At 64.5% G+C, this 1,878-nt stretch overlaps 1 protein-coding gene across 1 annotated transcript in view; it reads right to left on the bottom strand.

The window, feature by feature from the left end:
- LOC113981002 (otoferlin-like) overlaps positions 1–1,878 on the bottom strand; it is a gene marked incomplete at both ends in the record, with an annotated part of 24,039 nt that overhangs the window by 12,294 nt on the left and 9,867 nt on the right. Inside the window, 3 exons of the mRNA XM_027708234.1 lie at positions 151–256; positions 845–945; positions 1,755–1,875. Coding sequence (XP_027564035.1) covers positions 151–256; positions 845–945; positions 1,755–1,875 — 328 coding nt within the window. The remainder of the gene's footprint in view (positions 1–150; positions 257–844; positions 946–1,754; positions 1,876–1,878) is intronic.

The raw sequence follows: 1,878 nt of genomic DNA on the forward strand, positions 1-1,878 counted from the left end.
GCCCAGCCCCTCCCCACCCTCCCAGCCAGGAATCCCTTCCCAATCTCCCCCCCAAATCTCCCCTTTCCCAGTGGGATCCATTCCCTGGGTCCTGTCATTCCAGGCCCTGATCCCCAGTCCCTCTCCAGCTCTCCCGGAGCCCCTTCAGGCTCTGGATCCTCTCACCAGCTCCCGGAGGCAGGAGCGGAGCCTCTCCCTGTCCAGGCGGGTGCGGGACGAGTGCGGCTGCTCCCGGTCAGCCAAGGCCACGAAGCGCCTGGGGGGGGGAAAAACCGGGATGGGATTCCCATGGGAATCTCTCCCTGGGGGGGATGGAAATGCCCCCTGTCCCCTCCCAGAGCTGCAGCACAACCGGAGGCAAGGGGACAGGGGAAGGTGACAGGGAAGGGACAGGGAAGGTGACAGGGAAGGTGACAGGGAAGGGTGACAGGGAAGGGTGACAGGGAAGGGTGACAGGGAAGGGTGACAGGGAAGGTCACAGGGAAGGTCACAGGGAAGGTCACAGGGAAGGTCACAGGGGATGGTGACAGGGAAGGGACACAGGGAAGGGTGACAGGGAAGGGACACAGGGAAGGGTGACAGGGAAGGGTGACAGGGAAGGTGACAGGGAAGGGACACAGGGAAGGTGACAGGGAAGGGTGACAGGGAAGGTGACAGGGAAGGGACACAGGGAAGAGTCACAGGGAAGGTGACAGGGAAGGGACAGGGAAGGGACAGGGAAGGGGTTCCCCTCATCCCAAGCACAGGGCAGGCTGAGCTGACACTCCCAGGGGTGGGGCCCTGCCCTGTGCCCCCTGTGCCCCCCCTGTGTCCCCCCCGTGCCCCCTGTCCCCGTGTCACTCACTGGCAGCCCCCGCTCAGCTCCTCCAGGACCCCTCGGAGCCGCCGCTCCGGGTGCGGCTTCTCCGTCTTGATCATCTCCTGCACATCGTTGAGTCCTTCCTCCTGCGGAATTCCCAGGGATCGGCTCCGGCCTCTCCCGGCTCGGGGCCGTGGGAAGGGCTCCACAGGAGGAGCTGGGAGAGGCCCCGACCCCCTGGGATGGACCCTCTGCCCAGCCCGCCCTGCCCCTGCCCGTGGGGAGCTCTCCCAGGGCCTCCTTGGGAATTAACGGGGGCTGGCAACTGGGAAATGACGGGATTTTTGGGTGGGAAGGGACTTGGAAGATCATTTAATTCCTGCACCCTGCTGTGGGCAGGGACACCTCCCGCTAGCCCAGGTTGCTCCAGCCTGGTCTTGGACACTCCAGGGATCCAGGGGCAGCCACAGCTTCTCTGGGAATTCCAGCCCAGCCCCTCCCCACCCTCCCAGCCAGGAATCCCTTCCCAATCTCCCCCCCAAATCTCCCCTTTCCCAGTGGGATCCATTCCCTGTGTCCTGTCCCTCCATGCCTTGTCCCCAGTCCCTCTCCAGCTCTCCTGGAGCCCCTTTAGGCCCTGGAATGTGCTCCAAGCTCTCCCTGAATCCTTCCCTTCCCCAGGCTGTGCCACATGAGGGGTTCACCCCTCCAGCCCGGATGACAAAACCTCCCCCCATTCCCTTTGCTGGGGACACCAGGCTGTGACCCCCAGGGGTTGGGAACACTGGGCTGTGACCCCCAGAAGCCCCAATGACCTCCTGGGATTTTTCCCCTGGAGCTGGGAAGCCCCCCTGTTCCCAGCCCAGCTCTCCTGGCCGTGCCTGTCCCCTCTGTGTGCCTGTGTCACTCCCATGCCCCGGCTGTGCCCCCCAACCCTGCCCCCCCCAACACTGACCAGCTTGTCAGCGATCTTGTCCATGATGTTGGAGTTGTAGAGGCGGCGCCGCCGGTCCTGCCACCAGCTCCTGATGTACACGCAGGGCTTGCGCTCCAGGTAGGGCAGGTGGAAGTAGTTCCTG

This window comes from Neopelma chrysocephalum, unplaced genomic scaffold (genome assembly GCF_003984885.1).
Source record: "Neopelma chrysocephalum unplaced genomic scaffold, ASM398488v2 Primary Assembly neopelma1_95809, whole genome shotgun sequence".
Classification (NCBI taxonomy): Eukaryota; Metazoa; Chordata; class Aves; order Passeriformes; family Pipridae; genus Neopelma; species Neopelma chrysocephalum.